This window comes from Pelophylax lessonae, assembly GCF_965119305.1.
Source record: "Pelophylax lessonae genome assembly, chromosome: 6".
Classification (NCBI taxonomy): domain Eukaryota; kingdom Metazoa; phylum Chordata; class Amphibia; order Anura; family Ranidae; genus Pelophylax; species Pelophylax lessonae.
In genome coordinates this window covers 250,009,939-250,028,857 of record NC_138773.1, presented here as the reverse complement: position 1 = coordinate 250,028,857, position 18,919 = coordinate 250,009,939, and the positions used below count along the sequence as shown (strand labels likewise).

Below are 18,919 nucleotides of genomic sequence, written 5' to 3'. Positions count from 1 at the left end.
TGTGCTGTGGGGCATGTTTTGTGGCATGTTTGGGCATTATACAGCGATCGCTGCGGCGATCTGACATGTTTTTTTATATACAGACATGTGTGCATTACTGTACTGTGGAGCGGCGGTTTCGGCGCCAAACGGCGCCATTTTGCCTACACTCGCTCCGGCCGCATGTTCTACATGCATGGCGGCCATTTTCTTGTAGCCTCCCATAGGCTTTCATAGAGCGCCCTGGCAGCATCACTTCCTCTTCTTCAGGAACACTGATCGAGGCAGCAGCAGCGGCGAGGGTCTCCTCAGGTTATATCCTTCCTATCCATTGCCTGTGTCAGTTTTATTGTCCCTGTGGGGGTCTCATTGTGCTTGTGTGTGGTGCGGTGGGCTGCGCTCGCCGCGCGTGTTAAAGGGGCAGTTAACCCTTTATTATCCGGCATTTGTTATAGGGGCAATGGATTCTCAGGAGGGCAAATTTCCTACCGCCTTGGTGGAAAGCCAGGGGACCGCTGTTTCCCCCCCAGGGGGGGATTTAGCCACTATTGTGGCTGGCCTTGCTGCTCAGGTGCAGATGCTGGTGGCTGCTCAATCTACTAAAAGACCCAGAGTTGTTCTTTCCTCTGATTCTGAGGGTGAAGGTGATGGGGTTGTTATGGCGGGGGCCTCCTTATCGGGGTCCCGCTCCTCCCTGGATCTAGTGGGGTCCGAGGTGGAGGCTGAAGTTGAAGGGGTTGATAATTCTCCCCCTGGCTCGCCTGAAGAGCTTGCAATCATGGATGAATTGATTGCTTCCATAAAACAAACGCTGCGTTTGCAGGATGAAGTGTGTCCCCCCGCTGCCTTGGCGGCTTATGGGACGCAGAGAAAACGCAGGGCGCCGCAGGTTTTTCCCTGCAATGATGATTTTCAGCGCGCTGTTAAGGAACAATGGCGCAATCTGCGCAAACCTTTTGCTGTACCAAGTAGGTTCAAGCTGCGTTATCCTTTCTCGCCTTCCACTGATGAAAGGTGGTGTGTGCCACCCCCAGTGGATCACGCAATTGCGGTTTTAAACAAATCCACTGCGATTCCTGCAGAGGATTCCCCTGTGTTCCGTGATGCCACGGATAGGAGATTGGAGTCTCTTGCCCGTCATACTTATTCTGTTACGGGTTCTATGCTTAAGGCTCTGTTTGCCTCTCTCATGGCGGCCCAGGCGGTCGCAAGTTGGACGCAGATGCTTAGGCGCGTCCTAGTGGCCGATTCGGCCTCGCCGGCGACCCTGGATATGGTGGATCAAATCCACCAGGGTGTCATGTATCTGTGTGATGCGGACTTGGACCTAGTCCCGTTGGCTGCACGTGTGCACAGCGTGGCGGTGTTGTCTCGCCGCCTGGTTTGGTTGAAATGTTGGTCGGTGGACCAGTCTTCACGTAAGACCTTAGCCAATCTGCCTTATGATGGGTCTCGCCTTTTTGGGGAGTCCTTGGATGTGTTGATTAAGGGGATCACCGGAGGTAAGAGCACTCTCTTGCCCCGTTTCCCCAAGGCTAAGGGGGCTTCTGGGAAGAAGCATGCTAATTTTCGGCCCCCTCAGGGGTCCTTTCGTGCCTTTCGGTCGCACTACAAGGGCAAACCGTTCAAAGGTCAAGGCTCTCAGAAGAAGCCCTGGTCTGGAAAACAGAAGTCCGGTCAATCCGGATCCGCAGCCCATAACAGTGCGGCCTGAAGGGGCGCCTTCACCCAGTTTTGGGGTGGGGGGACACTTGCTCGGTTTTCTTCAGCCCTGGTTGGCCCGCGTGCGGGACAGATGGGTTCAGGAGATCGTTCGATCTGGTTACAAGATCGAGTTTCTCTCTCGGCCGGAGAGCAGATTTTTTCCCTCATATCTTCAACTGTCTCCAGAGCGTTTACGGGACCTGCACCTGGCGGTGCGGGACCTGAGGGCTCAGGGAGTGGTAGTTCCGGTGCCTCATCGGGACAGATTTCGGGGGTTTTATTACAATCTGTTCACCGTGCCCAGAAAGGAGGGCAAGGTTCGTCCAATTCTGGACTTGAAGGCTCTGAACCGCTCTGTGCGGGTTCGCAAGTTCCGCATGGAATCCCTGCGGTCGGTGGTGGCTGCCCTGGTTCCGGGGGAATTCATGGCCTCCATCGATTTGAAGGATGCGTATCTTCACATCCCCATTTTCGAGGGTCACCAGAGGTACCTTCGATTTGCCATTGCGGAGGATCACTTCCAGTTCGTGGCGTTGCCTTTTGGTCTCGCCTCGGCTCCGCGGGTCTTCACCAAGGTGCTTGCACCGGTTCTGGCATTATTGAGGGCCCAGGGCATTTCTGTCCTGGGGTATCTGGACGACATTCTGGTTCGGTCTGCGACCAGCCAGGGTCTGGAGAAGGACCTGTCTGTCACGATGCAAACTCTGCAGGAGTTTGGTTGGACGATAAATTTTTCAAAGTCGACACTGAGTCCGTCGGTCCGTCTTCCCTGCCTGGGAATGATTCTGGACTCGGTGCAGGCGAAGGTCTTCCTGCCGGAAGACAAACTCAGAACTCTTCAGGAGGAAGTCAGGTCCCTCAGGGACGTTCCGCACTCGTCTCTGCGGACGTGCATGAGATGTCTGGGATTGATGGTCTCGGCCTTCGAGGCGATTCCCTTCGCCCAGTTTCACACGCGGGGTCTCCAAGCGGAGATCCTGTCCATGTGGGACGGGCGACCTCAATCTCTGGATCTTCAAATCTCGTTGAGTCATCGCTCCAGAAGAGACCTTCTGGGGTGGCTCCAGTCCCCGATGGTGTCCGGGGGCAAGTCGTTTCGTCCTATCTCGTGGACGGTGATCACCACGGATGCCAGCCTGTCGGGCTGGGGTGGTGTTCTGGGCGTTCTGTCCGCCCAGGGAACTTGGTCGGAGGGGGAGTCTTCCCTTCCGATCAACATTCTGGAATTGCGTGCGATAAGTCTCTGTCTTCATCGCGGGACGGACCGGCTGCAGGGCTGCCCGGTTCGGGTGCAGACGGACAATGCCACGGCGGTGGCCTACATCAACCACCAAGGGGGCACCAGGAGTGCCCGAGCGGCTCGAGAAGTGGCCGACATTCTGTCTTGGGCCAAGACTCATGTCCCGGCGATAACGGCGGTTCACATTCCGGGGGTGGAGAACTGGCAGGCGGACTATCTGAGTCGCCAGACCCTGGATCAGGGGGAATGGTCTCCCCACCCGGCTGTCTTCCAGATGTTGTGCGCGAAGTGGGGTCTTCCAGATGTGGACCTGTTCGCGTCTCGTCTCAACAACAAGGTGAGAAGGTTCGTGGCAAGGACGCGCGACCCTCGGGCAGACGCGTCGGACGCGTTAGTGGCCCCGTGGCATCAGTACAGGCTGATGTACGCGTTTCCACCGATTCAGTTGCTGTCCAGGTTCCTTCGCAGGTTACACTCGGAACGCAGCACAGTGATTCTTGTGGCACCGGACTGGCCTCGCCGGTCCTGGTACGCAGACCTCGTGAATCTGGCGGTCGACGCCCGTGGCGTCTGCCTCTTTGAGACGATCTCCTGTCTCAAGGACCGATATACCATCCTGCTTTACAGTCGCTGGCTTTGACGGCCTGGCTGTTGAGACCGAGGTCCTGAAGGAGAAGGGTCTCTCCCCAGAGGTCATTCATACTTTGATCAACGCGAGGAAGTCTTCCTCGGGGAAGGTTTATTACCGTACTTGGAAGGCCTATTTTGCCTGGTGTGAGTCCAGGGGGTTTTCACCCCGCACGTACTCGGTTTCCCGAGTGCTGTCCTTCAAACGGGTGTCGATCAGCGTTTGGCGCTGGCTACGATAAAGGGTCAGGTGTCTGCGCTGGCCGTTCTGTTTCAACGTCCCGTGGCTTCCAACTCCTTGGTTGGCACTTTTGTTCAGGGTGTGCGGCATCTGGTTCCTCCTAGGAGGGATCCTTTGCCCCCTTGGGACTTGAATCTCGTTCTGTCTGTGTTGCAACGTGCTCCTTTTGAACAGATCAGGGAGATCTCGTTGTCTATGTTGTCCAAAAAGGTCGCCTTTTTGGTGGCGATCACTTCGGCTCGCAGAGTGTCGGAGCTGGCAGCTTTGTCCTGCAAGTCTCCGTATCTGGTTGTTCATTTGGATAAGGTGGTCTTGCGACCTAATCCTTCTTTTCTTCCGAAACGAGTTTCGGAATTCCATCTTAATGAGGATATTGTCTTGCCTTCGCTGTGCGCGAAGCCTAAACATCCAAAGGAGGTGAGATTACATTCTCTGGATGTTGTTCGGGCGGTAAGGGTTTACCTTAAATCGACTGAGTCTTTTCGAAAGACGGATTCCTTGTTTGTTCTTCCAGAGGGTCCTCGGAAGGGCATGGCGGCGTCGGCCTCTACCATCGCAAAATGGATCAGGCAGACCATTGAACAGGCCTATGCTTTGCAGGGGAAGGTTCCCCCTGTGCCTGTGAAGGCGCACTCTACTAGATCTCTGAGTACGTCTTGGGCCTGTCGTCATGGGGCTTCTGTAGCCCAGGTGTGTAAGGCGGCGACTTGGTCGACCGTGCACACTTTCACAAAATTCTACAAAGTAGATGTTCAGGCATCTGCGGATGCTTCCTTTGGCCGCAAGGTTCTTAGTGCGGCGTTGCCCTAGGGTCCCTTGTGGGGACCACTGGCTGTTGGGATAAGTTTTTTATTCCCTGGTTATTTGTCTTTTCCTGGGTTGTTGCTCCTGTTGAGCACCTGTTTTTTCCTGTTGCCCAGCTGGGTTCCTTCCTTTGGTAAGGTCCCTTTCTTTGATGCGGAGACTGCGTTGCCTTTTCGGCGCGGATGCGTTTCCCACCCCTCATGTTTGCACTGCTTTGGGATGTCCCCATATGTGACGAATATGAAGAGGCGGCGACTGTCGGAGGACGTAAGAGAAAACGGAATTTTTGTAAAATCTTACCTGTAAAATTCCTTTCTCTGAGTCCTCCGACAGTCGCCGCCCCCGCCCCTCTTTTGGGGTTTGGTTGTATACTCTACTGCTATTCCACTAAAACTGAGATATGGTTGCAGGAAGTAGGAGGGTATTGACTGAGGGGACCACCCCTTGAGGGTGGGATATGTTAAAAGCTTTAATGTTAACATATTCTGTTGCCTAGCTACTCCTTCGGAGCAAAGTCTAATACCCCATATGTGACGAATATGAAGAGGCGGCGACTGTCGGAGGACTCAGAGAAAGGAATTTTACAGGTAAGATTTTACAAAAATTCCGTTTTTTTCCTAATGTAAAAATGAGATGAGACACTATGTATAGTTTGTAGTCATATAGGCTTTTCAGGCATAAGAAATAGTTGGTAAATATGTAACTGCGCTAACCCTCTAATATATGTGGATACTAGGAATGACCCCTGTATCTTAAATAAAGTGCATTTAGTGAATTTCAAGATAGTGCATATACTGTGCATATAAAGTGCATACAAAAAACTGGCCACAAACCATATATCATATAAATTGCATAAGACCTTTTGCTAATTAGAATTTTAAACAAATAAAAACTTTGGCAAATAAAAAGTCCTTCTTATATTATTCGTGTTCCAATCTCAGTGTTATACCCTTCACCGATCACCTTGCTGTGATGTTTATGGTAAGAAAACTCACTTACCAGATGTTGATTCCTAGTGGCATACGCCAGTGGGAATCAAACTGTGCTTATTATTATTTTGTGGTGTCCCGATTCCTCCGTGCCTCAAACAGGTCTGCCGGATGTCACTCGCGGTCCACGGTGGGGTGGGAACTCTCTCTTTAGTGTGCTTTATGGCTCAATGTAAAAAACAACAAAGTGCTCCTCATAGTGTAGAGTGTTAAAAACAACTCCTTTATTTAAAACATAGTTTAAAATATGCTCCAGGCTTTAAAAACACTCCAAGTTTAAAACCACTCCAAGCATAAAAACCAACATGAGCCAGAAAACGACCATAAACCGTACACTCTTAGTGAGGGAAAAACACTCCAAAAATAGTGATAAAACTTCAAGCACAAAATACAGTCTCTGCAGTAGTAACAAGTAGAGCCGCTCTTACCCCTTTTTCAAATACTCTGCAGCCTCGCGGCGTATTGCCGTGTTTGTGTATGACCGCGCCGTACCCGGAAGTGGGATCGCGGCGTGCGGTTCAACAGCGGGGTATTGACGTAGGCGGCGTAGCGGCGTGCGTACCAACTTGACGCGTTTCGTCAGCAAATTTACGTCTTTGGAAGTGGGCTATATGCACTATCTTGAAATTCACTAAATGCACTTTATTTTAGATACAGGGGTCATTCCTAGTATCCACATATATTAGAGGGTTAGCGCAGTTACATATTTACCATATATAAAAAATACCTTTTTTGGAGTTTTTTTGACTTGCAGCTTTCCCAGAAATACACGAGAACATACAATAGACATACCAGAGGGGCGAGTGAAACCACATACACATAAGAAATAGTTGACTACCAATGTGGATTCGGGAAATATGGGGGACAGTTGGCCATATTTTTACAATGCATGAAATCTAAAATATTCTGTGAATAGAAATATCAATATATGTATGTAATTTCAACAATTGTGCAATCTTGGCAGCCCAGAAAAGATGGTTGAAATTTGACATAAACTAGGATTACCAATTAAATTATCAAGGTGGGCTAAACAGAAACAATCTTGTCAACGTTACGAGTGAGTGAAGCCCTCAAAGCTGGGAGTTCAACATGTAGGCCCAGAGCAGGCTCCTCTTTAATCTTGTTGAACAGAGATGTAGACCACTGCCACTGGAAACCTCAACTCCACACCGGCCTTGCTGCCCAAAACTGAAACAGAAGGAGAAGGCACAACGGCCTAGTGCATTATCAGAAGATCTTTTTATTATAAAATCAAAACCCAATGTACTCACAAAAGTACATGAAAAAGTGTATGTAAAAATTGTCCAGTCCCAATGCCGTAATTGCATCCATCCACCGGGGCATGGCTTACGCGTTTCAATGGTAATTCCCTCTTCTTCTTTTAAAAAACTTTGTGTGAAGTTTATATACATATACAAAGAGGCACTCATATTTGCTGGTTACATATTGCAGTACTACACAGTGCTGCTTATCATAATGCAAGTTTGTGAGTAAGCAAACTGATTGCAAAAATGCACCCCTTGTATAGCTAATATATTTCTATTCAGTCTCTTCAGTTGTTACATTCAATAACTTGACAGACTGGAGTAAGCATGAAAAAATCTGAACATCATTTTAGAAATTAGGTAAACACTGGAATAAGTGCTCAAAATATGCAATCACTGAAAATACCTATACACTATTTTAAAGACACAAAAGAAAAAGAATGTATACAGCATTGTAAAATAAAAAGCCTCTTGTTGTCACCTATACATTTTATTAAGCAGGCAGGCTGCTATGCATTTTATCCTCATGCTCATTTTATCTTAATCATCATCCTCAAGGCATTGAGTCCTTCAATAACACTTTATAGAGTACAATGCGCTGACTTTTTTGGCATCAGTTTTTTGTACTTTGTTTTCAGGGAACCCTGACAAAGGAATTGGCAATCAGTGGAGTACTGAAATGGGGATATTAAGTTCGTTTTTATTTGTGTTTAACTTTGCACAAAAACAGTGCATCAGATGACACACTTGGTATAATGTGATCAGTTAGTTTCCATTTGTATTGGCATCAGTAACCAAAAGCATATTCCAACACCAATTTACACAAGACCGCAAAAGTAAGAGAACAATCTGTTGTACAAAAATTGTAATACATTTACATATTTTCTTGTAGTTATGAATATGCCTTATGCAAAAAAAAAAAAGGATCTTTTTTCCAGTAACATCTGGAAGAGTCATCTTTTGTTACATACTAGGATAAACAGTTAATTACTTAACTTTTAAACGTAGCCCAAAAACACAAAACCTTATAACTGAGAAAAAGAAATGGAAAGGGATAATAAAAGAGTAACTGAGAAGGCCAAGAACAAAAAATAAAAACTGTGTAAGAGGCAAATTTAGGATGTATTTAAAAGATAACAATGAAAGGAAATTTGCCTCCACCCCAAGGAAGTTTCCTATGCAAATCCACAAAATGAAAAAAAAAAAAAAAAAAGATTTAGAAAATAATGTTCCTCTGCCAGAATTTAGGAGAGTCATAGATATTTCACAGTTGCTTTGTTATGTTGTTGTTGGTCAGAGCATTTTGCTTTTGGGCCAGAGCAAGTTTCATGACTTTTTGCTTTGATCTTAGGATATCTTGGTTGGTTAGTGATTCATAGTATTTCCATTCTTGGTATTAGACATCAAACAACTGTGAGCATATGCAAATTAAACTTTTAAATCGAGTTGAGTTTAAAAGGGAGCTCAAATGCAGTAGAATGGCCTACTTAGCAGTCTAGGACGAAATCTGTATAGTTATACCTAATAAAAAATTACATAACACACTGATAAGATGAACAAACAAATGCAAAAACCTGGGAAAGCTGGAGTGAAGGCAAGTTTCGGGAAGGCTAAGTATATGATCATGACAAACAAAAGCAACCTATGGAAAAATGTAAAGAAAATGTGTTGCAGAGGAAAATATGGAAGTGTAAAATCATCCTGCCTCCTGGGCTCCACAATAAATGAAGACAGGGATGCGTCCCAGGGGATAAAAAGAAAAGGGACATTATTATTCATTAAAGACATTTACTAGATCAAGGATTTTGCCACTGGAATCTAAAACTCCGATTTTTAAAGAACTATTCCCAAAATTGTTACATATGCAGGAGATACCTGGATAATGACAAAAGCAGAAATTGATCGACTAAGACAGATGTAAACAAAGGTTTAAGGAGGATTTTTCTTGATGATTTTTATTCAAAAATGAAACAAGGGGACAAATAAAGAATTATGGACCAGCTTTTCAACCCCAAATACAGCAGCAGATAAAAGAAGTCTGTATCTTCTATAGCTTGGTCATATGATAAGGAGGAGAGAAATTATCCCCAAGAAGGTTATTACAGGAAAACTAGGAGGGAGAATGAAGATGTTAAGACCATAGAAGAGATTGATTAGTAGCGCGGAACAGGACCTAGGAGAGGTGGCATTAAAAAGATGGAGATTAAATGCAAATAATAGTATGCAATTGGCTACAACTGTGTGGAAAGCCAGTGCCCATCAAGGGCTGCCATGTCACAGATAAAACATTACCTTGACTTTTTCAATAAATTTAAACATATTTATAAAAATAACTTAAAAGAACATTACGTTTTAGATGCCATTTTTCTTTAAAAAAAATTTTAGCAAATACACTTTATAGTAAGATTTCTTTATTAAACAAATATTATTTTTCTTTTTTTCTTTTTTTTTTTTCTTTTTTTTTCAAATTTCTAAAGATATTGCTGCATTCTTAGACAGCGATACCTTTTGCAGAGTGTGAGCACTGATACTGATGTAATGATGTTGTTACGACACTGCAGAATATTTTTTTCTGATAATAACTATTTGTTCTCTTTAGTGTTTGATATGTGATTGAGATATTGAATTTCCTTTATTTCATATAATTATAGAAAATATAAAACTTTTACAAATACCCAGGAAGACTCTTAGTTCTCTGAAGTCAATTTGTAAAAGAAAAAGTTTTGCAAGTTGTAGAAAATAATTATTTTTAATGATGTCCTTACAAAAAAAGTTTTAAACCAACTTAACAACTGACATGTTGCCAGAATTATCATTGTATTCTAAGATATCTATTACATTTCTCAAATTTATTGCTTTGTTCTATTCCACCATATTGTATACTGAACAAGCAGATTATTAAGTGTTGACAACTTTTAGTTTATCTTTTTGATTTTTTTATGTATTATCACCACTGGTTTAAATATGTGTTTGATTATGAAAAGATAGGTTATTAGGTGATACGCCTTGTTTAAGTATATTTATATGCATATTTGTAAGTGTATAAATATATATTACAGTCAAATATTATAAATATATTTAAAGCACTGTACTTTTTTTTTTTTTTGTTTTTTTGTAATCAAAAAAGTGTGTATACTGTATAAAGTGTGTATAGAAATCTAAAACTTTTTTGGTTAAGGAAACATAAACTGCAAAGCTTTAGCACATAAAATGAAATGTTGTTACTATGAATGGGCACTCTCTGTGATTTTTAAACATCAAATATTTATACAAGCTGTAAAATCTCCTTTGTCAGATAATATTTGTGCTGTTTCTAGGTTTTGTGGGAAATGCTAACAAGGGAGGTTCCGTTTAAAGGACTTGAAGGATTGCAAGTGGCTTGGCTCGTGGTAGAAAAAAACGAGGTAAGGCTACTTTTTTCTGCTCAGATACAGTTGATAGATATGAAAACAGTATTGGGGGTTTGCAAAAGACTTTTTCATCTTTTTCAAATTGAAAGTAAGTTCAACGCTTATGGAAAGATTACCAGTAGGAGCTAACACAAAGGGTCAAACTAATGTTATTCCTCATGAATGGACCCTTTACATCTAATTGTTGAGGCTTCACATCGTGATGCCACAGATCAAAAATTGTAGAACTACTGTACTAGTTTCTCAGCCTCAATAGGGTAACCTGGGGGTTTGTTCTTCGTGATGAAAGGAGCCATTGCGTCCAAGGTAGGGGACCCGTTTAACTCCATCTCCCGTGATTTTGGGCATCTTTTTACTGGCCAGGAGTTGATATTTCAGTGAAAGACGTTCAGATACTTCAACTTAACTCTCCCAGCAGGAGACGTTGTACTACAAGAAGCTGTCACTTTAGATAAGAGTTTCAAAAATAAAAGAAGAAAAAAATAAAGAAAATTACAGTTTAGCTTCCCGCAGCATGTTTGACTCCACATTAAAGATATGCTCATAACACGTATTGGCAGTGCTGCAGCTGAGCTTTAAGGTTCCTCCTCAAAGCTTTTGCCATTGAATAAAGTCTACAGTGGAGTAAACACGTACTGTACTAGGGAATAGTTAGCCTTTTAACTGTGCTTACATGTCTTTTTCCTGAAATTCATGCTCAGCACCAGGATTACTGTGAAAAATCTGCTTTTAAACTGTGAGGTAAAATAGCCTTTCATAATTAATTGGAGTATTTGTAACATAAATAATATAAATGAAACAAAAACAAAATTACTTTTTTTTTTAAATCGAGCAGCCATTATGAATCTTATCTCTTGATGTCATAGACACTGCATGGGCTGCCATGTCATCCTTTTTTATAGTGAGATTCAGTTACAAAATAATTTATGTATAAGACCACATCTAAAATAATAGATTCAAAGGAACTATATAAAAATGTACAAATAAAGGTAGGACATTATCAGATCATGCTTTCATTTCCATTAATCCCATTGAAAGACATGTTTGTTTCACAGAACAGATAGACCTTTAAAATAGTATAAAAACGCGATTGTCCCAAACCTACTGAATGCAGCAAAAAGGACAATTCCAAAAAGTGGCTAGAGATAGAAGGTCCTACTATAAGAGAGTGGTGCTACAGAATTCAATATATATATATATATTACATGGAATATCTGAGCAGTAGAGACGAGGAACAAGTAGATAGCTTTTCTAATTAATGGAAAAAATGGGCAGACTTCAATAAGACTAACGACTACATAGAAATATGGATGGATTAAAGGGGCAACTGGGGATTGGGGACAGTAGGGTTTCGTAAACATAATTAGAAAAGTAGGCGAAGGAAGGCAACACAAGTAAAGAGTGGTACAAGAAAGGGGGAGGGGGGGAGAATAGGGGGTATTGAGTTGTGTTTGAAATATGTGAAATATTTTTTCAATTGTTTGCATACATAGAATGAAAATTAACAAAAAATATTGAAAAAAAAAATCCCATTGAAAGACGTGGCCAAAAACCTAAAACTAAGTTTCAAAGCCTTCAATACTGGAAAATTGACACATTTTTATTTTAAGTTAAATTCTAAAACAACGCCTTTATTTGACTGCTCCATCTAGTGGCAAATTCGTTATACCTTCAGTGATCGACCTTGTTCTGGTTCTTGCCTGAAATGTATTAACTCTCATTTGTCCAGTTTACATTTAATCTCAAGGTATTTTTTTAAGGGTTGTAATCCTCCACAGCATATATTATAGAGGCTAAGTGTTTTTTCACACCTATCAGCATGGATTTTTTTTTAAGGTGGCGGGGGTCTTTGATGTTTTGTACATGCGCCTTAACTCATGCATTACCTAAGTTAGCAGGTATTATCTGCTCTAGTGTTTATTGTAGCTAAAATTTTTAGTAACTGTCTAATACAATGTCCCAGTCTTCAAAAAAGAGACCAAAATCTCATTACTCTGAAAAAAGGAGAAAGATTGTGAGCAATCCTGACAATTCTTTTCTTCTTTCATAATCTGTAAAATAGTCACCATCTAGATTAAAAAAAAAAAGAAAAAAAAAAACTGCCAGTGACTTTACCAGTCATGTAATGGAAAATGTTTTGAAAGCACTAGACATATAAAGGATAAATTGTTGACTTCAAATAAAATGTATGTGAAGCCAAAACCTTTTATTGTTTTGTCTGGAGTAGGGAATGGTCTTGTTCTAGAGACACGGTTGCAAGAAGGAAGAGATCTTTTAAAAGTGAGAGGATATCCTACTTGGACATTTGACAAAAATGTGGGTTTTCCCATCACTTTTTCACAATTTCACCAAAAATGAAAGCAAATATCCCTAAGAGGAACACAGACAGTAAAGAAAAGTCCTAACAAAGGTTCTAACTTTTCCTCATTCTTTTCAAAACGAATAAAATAAAAGCTTTGGCTTTACATGGCTTTAGTTCTTATGCTGACACCTATCGTATAGTTACTTTATTCCATGCTCTGCAATTTTACCTTAAGACTTTCTACTATTTCAGTAGAACTTTCTCGTTGTAGGCACATGGCTGTCTTCTGCCTCGCCCCTCCCCAGGTATGGTTTGGCATCAAGGGGGAAAAAAAATAGAGGATGACACCATACAGGAGACATACACACAGAAATTATTTTCTGAATGTTTGAGACTGGCCTGAAATTAGTGATAAAATAAAGGTTACTGTGGTCTGTGCGTGATGCTTCTCTCTTGTCAGGACATTTCATGTCAGCCCTGTTGCTCCAAAGTCTATTAAAGAGGGTCATAAGGAATTGGTATTTGTAAAAAATCTAAATCTCCACTGTTGAATTGATTTATTAGTGAAGCCTTAGCTCTAAAGGATTGATGAGTGTACTGTTATTTTGTTATATTCCCTTTTTGCCACAATTAAGATGTCCAGTCAAGTAGCTCTAGCTTTATTTCATGTAATCCTGTTAGTATCTTTGCTGCTTGACAGTTTATGGCTGACTGTTGTTAGCACTCAGCTCAGGCAGAAGTTAGGATGGCCTATCAGCCAGACACTGTCTGTCACTCCTACTCTGGCAGGAACACAATACAATAAAATAATCAAAATGTACTTTAAAGGTAAGGCTGCACTTTTATAACATTCAAAAATGTGGACTAAGATGATTACAAATGCTCATTGGTGACTACTTCTCTTTAATGTATAAATAAAAATGCGATTTTCTTTCTGTATTCTTCCTTTTTTTTAAAAAAAAAAGTATGAGAGGCTGCAGATTACTTTGTGTACAAGACATAATTTAAGACACTCAATTGGGTAGACTAGTAAAGTCTTCTAACTTGTGTATTTTCAGAGGTTGACCATTCCAAGCTCATGTCCGAGAAGTTTTGCAGAACTCATGCGCCAGTGCTGGGAAGCTGATGCAAAGGTAATTAATGATGGAGTTTATTTTGTTTCCTTAAGCATTGAGTAGCAATGTTTTGTTTAAACTCTTGTATGATACAAAACAAGGCAGGCCAAGTGTTGCTGCAAAAATTAAAAGTCCTAAAATTTTGTTTTTCTTGTCCTGGGTTTTTTAAGTTCTGTTCTTGAAGTTAGATGACTGTTCAATTACCATGTGGAATTGATAGAAAAATAAATCAAGCCTACCTACAGGTTCCAAAAAAACAAGCTTAAACACATTATGTGCTGATGTGTGAAACACCCGGACGGACGCACCCTCCTACTTTCTTCCCTGTCCTCCTCTTTCCCTATCCCCTTCTTCTACCCTTCTGATACATACCTGATTGGTTTTATATACTCTATGCTTCCTCTCTTTTACTTTGAGGTACAAATGTTACATTGGAATTTCATTACTTTATTGATGGGTTTCCTACAATTCTTGGAAGAGTTTAACTTTTGCAGAGGGCCAGGCTCGCCGGACATGGGCTTCTCAATTGGGGAGGCCTATGGCCAGTCGGGTCGGTTCAGTTCAACTTTGAACTCAGGGTCTAGAGCTCTTGCGCTTCATATAGAATCCTTCAAGCAACGGATATGCAGTTATCTACTGTTGTTGACTTGATTATCCGGTTTATTTCATATTCATGTTTCTATGAATCGCATCCTCCACTGGTTCATTATCATACACTAGACAACCAATAATACATCCACGACTTCTAGGCAGATGTAACCCTTAAATACATCCTCGACTTCTAGGCAGATGTAACCCTTATCTGAGTTTCTCTGTTGATGTTTTCCCCCCAATGTATCATTACTTTCTTTTAATAGGGCACTCGAGGATTGTTCGATGCTCTATATTTTACAGTATTTCTGTAACTTTTATACTGACAAAATACTAATAAAAAGATTGAAACAAAAAAATAAAATCAAAAGACACGAGCACAGTTTATCTTGGAGGTGCTGATTATTTTCTACAGTAGACCCCAGCTGTCTCTGCAGCATTCATCAGGGTTACATTGGAGAACTTAATTTTAATGCCTATGGTTTTGGAATAGGATGTCCAACAAGCGTATATAAGCGTGATGGTCAATTGTCTGCAAATTGTTGGCCATACAGTGTACTGTCCTGTCTAACACCTACAATGTACTGTCCTGTCTAACACATGTTACTGGAAAAATAAGCAGTAATGAGAGAACACCACCGCTCCAGGTGATATGATCCCCTCTCTGAAGGACAGGTGCTGGTCTAGTCCACTGTCTGGGCGGAACAAACAAAGTGGGTTGTTTGGGAAGCACTCCAAGCTTCAGAGAAAAATTTAGCTTTATTTGATAAAATTTAGGGTTCTGATTACAAAATGTATTTGTGAAATGCGTCAACACCGCTGATGTCCTCGTATCGTAATTTTTTGATGTCCTGTTTGGATTTTATCAAATACAGCTCATTTTTTCTGAAGCTTGCATTGGGAAAATAAGTCAGGGTAAATCTACTAGCAAGGGACGCAAAAAAAAAGGTTACGGTGTTTGTCTCATCCCTTCTCACCTGACACCTGTTACAAGAACTGTAAGGGAAAAAAAAATCTCACGATTGAGGGAACGAAAACCAATCCAAGACTATTAACCCTTCCCCACTGTATCCAAAGGGAAAAAAATCTTAGCTTGTGTTTGCCTTTATATTTTTAATGTAGCTTTAAAAATAAAGAACTATTATTATTTTTTTATATATATTTTTTTTTTTTTAGAAAAGACCATCATTCAAACAAATCATAGCAAACTTGGAGACTATGTCAAATGACAGCAAGCTGCCAGACCAATGCAATTCATTTTTACATAACAAGGCAGAATGGAGGTATGATCAAATTACATAAATAAGAAAACCTTATTTTATGCTATTATAGGAATCTAGTTTTATAGTTCATCTTCATAACGCTGCATTGATTTGTAATCATACAAGTGTCCCTGTCTTCTGTAATTTTAGTATGGTAATCTCCTCAATTACTTCATACTGCAGTGATCATTCTGATGATCTGTTTAGCTTGATATTGTTGTTAGTACTGCTCACTGTAAACAAGTGTAACAATTTAATTCCCGGAATGCCTGCAGAGTAGTACTATGGTGGTGAGTCAAACAGCCATTTGCACTCAAAAATGTGCTGAAATGTTCTAACTTGCACTCGCCTGTTTTGCAAACCAGTTGACTCCGTCTATACGGAGTAGTATAAGTGAAACTTTAGTGCTGTTACAACAGCATGGTGAACATTCTATGAAGAATTAGTGTTTTTGGATAAAGTAGGAAGATGTCCACGATGACACAGGAAGCCAGCTAGAAATGCAAAGGACAGAGTGCGAACCCTCGTATGTTCATGCTGGTGCATTTTTTTTGACCACAAGGGAATAGTTTACTTTCATAGAACATGGTACAACAGTCAGCCAACACTGTTACTTGGAAATTCTGAAAAGGTTACGGAATCTGTTAACGGGTAAAGAACGGAACTCTGGCATGACAAGTGGATTGTCTACTACGACAATGCTCCTGCACAAACTTTTTTTTTTTTTATTATTATTAGTCCATTCCAGGAATTAAATGGTCACACCTTGTGTGTACATCTATATATCAGTTTAAGTACCTGAATTTGACTTGAAATTCCTGTACAGCCCAGGCTGGGAGAGATAGAAGCAGCACAAAGAGGTAATAAGATATTCTACATGCAGATAAGATGGGAGAGAAGAGTGTCAGAGATGAGCTCATCAGTCTGTTGCTTCTCCTTTCATTGTCCAGTTACAGGCTGGTGGGGAAATGATCTGTAAGGCCAATTTCACACTTGTGCGACTTTTCCTGAGACTTGGGACTGCTAAGTCGCATGACAAGTTGTACCCCATGATTTCCAATGAGTACCATTCATATCTGTGCAACATCAAAGTAGTCCCTGCACTGCTTTGGTCCGACTTTGATGTGACTTGAGGTCCATAGACCTCAGGATTACACAGGCATTGCTTCAAGTTGCAGTAAAGTTGTGTGACTTTCATGTCGTACAAGTGTGAAAGGGCCCTTAATGTTACTTCAGCCAGTGTTGTGCTGTGTGGCAGAGCTGTGTAAATCTCAAAACTGAAAACACAGGAATACAAATCCTTTGCCAAACAAAAAACAAAACCGCTCCCTTTCATATCTATATGAAAGACCATTACATGGAAAAAGAAGTGAAGGTGATAAGCTGTGAAAGGAGATTGAGAAACATGAAATAGAAATGTTGGGGAGAGTCCAAAAAAATTCTGATAATGTGAAACAGAAAGGATAAAGTAAAAAAGTAAACAGTGTAATGGTAATGAGAAGAATAAAGATGATAAGGTATAACAATGCTATAAATCATCCCGAAAGACTTAGTTATACAAAAGATTAGAGCTTTATCTGGCCATAGATGGCGCAGGAAAGAAATTTGCACGATTCCCCTATCGGCACAGACAGCGCTGACAGGGGAATCCCACCTGCTGGGCCATTGTTTTCTTCTGATAGGGGCAGGTGGGGGAAGCCGCCCCCGCCGGAAGAAGACCGGGATTATCGCTAGCAGCTATAGCAGCTGCTTGTGATAATTGGAAGCAAATCCGGCAGGCTGGTTGTACTCAAGTTGATAGATCGGTCAACTTGGTACATTCAGCCTGCCCATTAATGGTTTAAATCTCGGCCAAGTTTCTGCTGAACTTGGGTACAACCAGCCTGCAGGATTCGCTTCCGATTATCGCAAGTGGCTGTAATCGCTGTCTTCTCCATGTAGGGACGGCTTCCCCCGCCTTGGTGGGAGAAGACAATGGCCCTGCAGGAGGTATTCCCCTGTCAGCGCTGTCTGTGCTGATGGGGGAATCATGCAAATTTGCTTCCTGAAACCTGTAAAATTCGCACCATCTATGGCTGGCCTTACGCACATGGCCAATTAGAGTCATACACCACCCACTATATTGTATTTCTGTGACAGGTACACAAATTGTCTGCATCTGTTGGCGCCCATCCATCACTAACCACAGCTAATGACTCCATGTAGAATTGCATGTGATCAGTGTCAGCTGGTCATTGATTTGTACAGGTTTCCTGTACACGACTGATCAGAAACACCTGACCTTACCCACTGCAGAAATACTGATCTGGCAGGTGTACTGCCCTAATCGGCCATGTGCATGATCCCTTGAAGCTAAATGAAACACTATCAATTAATATGAACTTTATATATTTTTTTATAATATTTACGGGTATTTTCAGTACAAAACCATATATAAACCTTCCACTGCTAACGTGGCATGGCACCGTCAAGCAAATAGAATACAAAAGAAGAGCTACCCGGTGTATCAAAAAAAAAAAAGTTCACAAGATAGTATTCTTCATTTCATAGAAAAGTAATAACAAAAATATGGCTGTGAAGTGATTGTGGGTATTGATAAGGACAGAAAGCCTGACTATATATGATCCACAAATCTACAACTAACCCACAGCATCATACCCAGTAAATTTCTTATGTTTTTCAAAGCATATCGCTCCTAAAACCAAACCCACCCTGTGCAATGTTAACTATTTTTATTCCTTATCCTGCTAGCATTCGTAAAAAGATAGGAAGGTATATTAAATGTACTTGTTTTAAGTACTCAACTAAGCACACCCTACTGCCTGCATGCCTGAGCTGAGGGCAAATGGATTCCAGGAAATAAATGTTACATAAATCATTTGCTCTTACTCAAGATGGCCATGGCTAGAAAGGCTGGGGTGTGTTTTTCAAAGTGAGTTCTCAAAACAATAATGCATGGTGACATGGATGGGTGAATATTTAAAAACGGTTTCTGTAGGACTATGTGCCTACTTTATCAAAATGGCAATACTTAAAATTTTCTCACAACTGCCAGGCAGATTCAGATCTGTCTTTAATGTTTCAGGTTAATTGGTGGTACTTTAGGCAGAGAGAAATTGCACAAGGCAGACTTCAGGATGTGGACCTACCATCATGTAAGAAGCTGTGTGGAGTTAGACTGCAGTGGATTATAATGAACTTTCTAACTTTAGCACAGTTTTTGAAAAGCATTAGTTAATGACTGATTTATGGCATGTGTAGCCTGTAATTATTCTGTTAAACATAGCTTGAGATGATTATAGCCATATTAGTGCTCTTGCGACAGAAACAATTGAGTACTGTCCATTATACTTTTTTTTATTTGCACTACCATACAATTTTTCAGGACAA

General features: G+C 41.5%; 1 protein-coding gene across 2 annotated transcripts in view; it reads left to right on the top strand.

The window, feature by feature from the left end:
* Positions 1-18,919, top strand: part of MAP3K20 (mitogen-activated protein kinase kinase kinase 20) — a gene marked incomplete at its 5' end in the record, with an annotated part of 211,727 nt that overhangs the window by 87,035 nt on the left and 105,773 nt on the right. For both annotated transcript variants that reach the window (XM_082260669.1, XM_082260670.1), the window contains 3 exons: positions 10,167-10,253; positions 13,620-13,694; positions 15,444-15,550. In XM_082260669.1, coding sequence (XP_082116795.1) covers positions 10,167-10,253; positions 13,620-13,694; positions 15,444-15,550 — 269 coding nt within the window. The remainder of the gene's footprint in view (positions 1-10,166; positions 10,254-13,619; positions 13,695-15,443; positions 15,551-18,919) is intronic.